The sequence below is a fragment of the Mus caroli genome, unplaced genomic scaffold (assembly GCF_978045245.1).
Source record: "Mus caroli unplaced genomic scaffold, Mus_caroli_1 scaffold_13, whole genome shotgun sequence".
In the NCBI taxonomy this organism is placed as follows: Eukaryota; Metazoa; Chordata; class Mammalia; order Rodentia; family Muridae; genus Mus; species Mus caroli.
This window is the reverse complement of record NW_028227268.1, coordinates 49223863-49227687: the sequence shown is the minus strand read 5'-3', so window position 1 is coordinate 49227687 and position 3825 is coordinate 49223863. Positions and strand designations below refer to the sequence as shown.

General features: G+C 40.2%; 1 protein-coding gene across 2 annotated transcripts; it reads left to right on the top strand.

Moving 5' to 3' along the window:
- Positions 1-1232: 1232 nt before the first annotated feature.
- On the top strand, positions 1233-2251 carry LOC110306955 (olfactory receptor 1468-like). 2 transcript variants are annotated; one of them, XM_021179133.1, is made up of 2 exons: positions 1233-2156; positions 2195-2251. In XM_021179133.1, exons 1-2 carry the CDS (start codon positions 1233-1235, stop codon positions 2249-2251), a joined length of 981 nt encoding a protein of 326 aa, XP_021034792.1. The 2 variants fall into 2 exon arrangements, with proteins under 2 accessions (XP_021034792.1, XP_021034793.1); XM_021179134.1 differs by lacking the exon at positions 2195-2251 and having other exon boundaries at positions 1233-2171.
- The last annotated feature ends 1574 nt before the right edge of the window (positions 2252-3825 follow it).

Here is a 3825-nt window from a genome sequence, read left to right as displayed (position 1 = left end):
TTTGCAACCCCACAGGGAGAACAACAATATCAACCAACCAGAAACCCCAGAGCTCTCAGGGACTAAACAACCAACCAAAGGATACACATGGTAGGACTCATGGCTCCAGTTGCAAATGTAGCAGAGGATGGCCTTATCAGGCATCAATGGGAGGAGAGGCTCTTGGTCTTTTGAAGGCTTTATGACCCAGTGTAGGGGAATGCAAGGGCAGGGAGGCAGAAGTGGATGGGATAGTGAGTAGAGGGAGGGGTGATGGGATAGGGTGTTCTGCGAGGGGGAAAACCGGGAAAGGGGATAACATTTGAAATATAAATAAATAAATATCTTATAAAAAAGAAGACATGGAGGAACCCATGGCTCCAGCTGCATATGAAGCAGAGGATGGCCTTGATGAACATAAATGGGAGAAGAGGCCCTTGGTCCTGAAAAGGTTTAAGGACCCATTGTAGAGGAATTCCAGGACAGGGAAAGGGAGTGGGTGGGTTTATAAGCAGGGGGAATGGAGATGTGATATGGGGTTTTCAGAGGGGAAACAGGAATATCTAATAAAAAATGACTAAAGCAACAATGAAAAAAATCACTGATTTCTGATGAAAAACTTATTTTCGTTTACTGGCCTATGGGAAACCAAAAAAAGGTACAATAAGGAATGCTTTGGGAGACAATAAAATGAAAACATGACTTTCACTTGGGTCTTTTGAGGATCTGGTGCCTGTCATAAAATAATGGAATGGGGTTAATTAGTTTACAGTGGAGTAAAAATATCTATGTTACAAAGTCATTTCGGTCCAAGTTAGAAAGAACAATCTAATACAGAGAAGTATGCAAGTGTTTCTTGACATTCATATAATATTATGATGATAATGTTGATATAAATTCTTTAAGAACATCAATATACAAAATAACATAGAGCAAATTGCAAATGAACAGACAAAAGTCAACCAGGATGATCAGGTAGCAGGAGAGAGAAGCATTAATCCATTTTGTATCTCAGGAGAAACAGTGTACAAATATCTAGGAAAAAGGAGGAGATTCAAACCTAGTAGAGAGATGTTAAGAAAGAATATTAATGATTGTAGTGATTTCAGACATTTGGAGTTTTGAGGTTATAATTACTATGATGACTGTAAGATCCATTTTTATACAATATATTTTCTGAATTTATATTCTTTTTTTGTTTTGAATTTTCAGTGACATCGATAATTTTCTCATTGGAATATTGGAGAATAAGAATGATATTGAATAATCAGACGGCCATCTCTCAGTTCATCCTCCTGGGACTGCCCATTCCCCCAGAACAGAAGCAGCTGTTCTATGCTCTCTTCTTGGCTATGTACCTCACCTCTGTCCTGGGGAACCTCATCATCATCATCCTCATTCATCTGGACCCCCATCTCCACACACCCATGTACTTGTTTCTCAGCAACTTGTCATTCTCTGATCTCTGCTTTTCCTCTGTCACAATTCCCAAGTTGCTGCAGAACATGCAGAGCCAGGACACATCTATCACCTATGCCGGGTGTCTGACACAAATGTACTTTTTCATGGTTTTTGCAAACATGGAGAATGTTCTTCTTGTGGTCATGGCCTATGACCGCTATGTGGCCATCTGCTTCCCTCTTCATTACACTCGCATCATGAGCCCTAAGCTCTGTGTGTCTCTGGTAGTGCTCTCCTGGGTATTTACCATTCTGTATTCCATGTTACACACCCTACTCTTGGCAAGATTGTCATTCTGTGAGGACAATGTGATCCCCCACTTTTTCTGTGACATATCTGTTCTGCTCAAGTTAGCTTGCTCTGACACTTATATTAATGAACTAATGATATTTATCTTGGGAGGGCTTGATATTGTGATACCATTCATACTCATTGTTGTTTCCTATGTACAAATTGTCTGCTCCATTCTGAAGTTTTCAACTACACGGGGCATAGCCAAGGTCTTTTCCACCTGTGGCTCCCACCTGTCTGTGGTCTCACTGTTCTATGGGACAATTATTGGTGTCTACATATGCCCATCAGCTAATAACTCTACTGTAAAGGAGATTGTCATGGCCCTAATGTACACAGTGGTGACACCCATGCTGAATCCATTTATCTACAGTCTGAGAAACAGAGATATGAAAGAGGCCCTGATCAGAGTCCTATGTAAGAAGCAAATCTCCTTATAATGCCTATATTGGAGTTTTTAAACTTAAATTTATCTAATAATTATATCGATATTAATATTACAAATGTATTCTTAAAATAAGATACACTGAGTTATATTCCCATCTAAAAAAGGGAATTTTACAAGTAGTGTATTAAGGGACAGAGACCTGAGTGACTCAGGGATGTTATCCCAGTGCTGATTCTAGAAAAGCATTAAGTAATAGGCACTGTTTCATCAGAGCTCCATTAATTGAATTCTGTTTATTAATTTTAAAAGGTTTCTTTTCACACATAATACCACCAAGCCATATCATACAACCCCTTCTCCACTCCTTCTAGGTCCCCCTCCTCAGATATACTACTCCTTCATTTCTAATTCAGAAAAAAATTCTTCTAAGAGATGACAGCCAAACTTGACAAAGAGGATGCAACAATACCAGACCAAAGCCCCCATATTAAGCTGGACAAGACTAGTGAAATAGAAGAAAATTAGTCTTAAAAGCATACAAAAGTGTAAAAGTTAAACACATTGGTTATTGTCCCTCAAAAACATCAAGCTAAAAGATTTAAACTTTACTGAGAGGACCTGATGCAGACTCATATATTCCAAACTCCTGGCATTTCAGTCTTGTAATCCTATGTGAGCATTGCTTAGTTGATAGGATGGCCCATGTTCTCCTGGCTCCTCCACCTCTGATTCCTATAATCTTTCTTCCCCCTTTTCTGTGGCATTCTCTTTTCTTTGAGGGGAGGGATATGATGGAGACCTCTAAATTAAACACACACACACACACACACACACCACTCTGCATAATCTCTGGCTGTGTGTCCCTGCAACCACTTTAATATACTGCCAGATAAATCCTTTCTGATGATGACTGGACAAGGCACTGATCTAGAAGTATAACAGAATATCACTGAGCATCATTTAATGGATTTTTATGTTTTTTTTTTCCAGTCATGTTTGGATTTAACCTAGGAGCCTGAGCTGGTCCCTGGTTCCTGGTTATTCGGGCAGTGGAGCGAACATAGTTCCCCTTGTGAACTGAGCCTCAAGTTTAACCAAACATTGGTTGGTCACTCCCACAAGTTCTGCACTACCACTCCTCCAGCACATCTTGCAGGCAGGGCACATTGTAGGTGGAAATGTTCTTTTTGCTGGGTTGGTGTCACAGTTTCTTTTTCTGAAGACTGTAGAGTAACTTTTGCACTAAAGAGACTAAAATGTAGGAGACTTCCATCCCTTGCTAACCTGATCTCTCTATGTTCAGTGATATGTATAGTTTGTTTGGTAATGTGGTCCAACTTTCAATTTTCAGAGAGCTAACCTCTGTCCTCGTATCAGCCTGGGTTGTTTAGGGATGTATGTAGGACCACCACACTCAATAACACAACTAAATGTAACCCACTACTGAGAAACTTTCCTTTCCAACAAAGATGTCCTGCTCAGACTCTGTACCCTCCATTACTAGCAGTCCTCCCTTGGGTCACCCTCATAGATTCCTGAAAGTTCTCAGTGCACCAGGTTCTCACCAGTCCACAAATATCTCAAACCTAATTCAAGCTGCCTCCCTCTACACACACACACACTTTCTCCATTTCTCCCCTGCAACCATATCCCTCCTACTTCTCTGTCTACATCTATATCCAGTCCACTCTCAGTGTATATTTTAT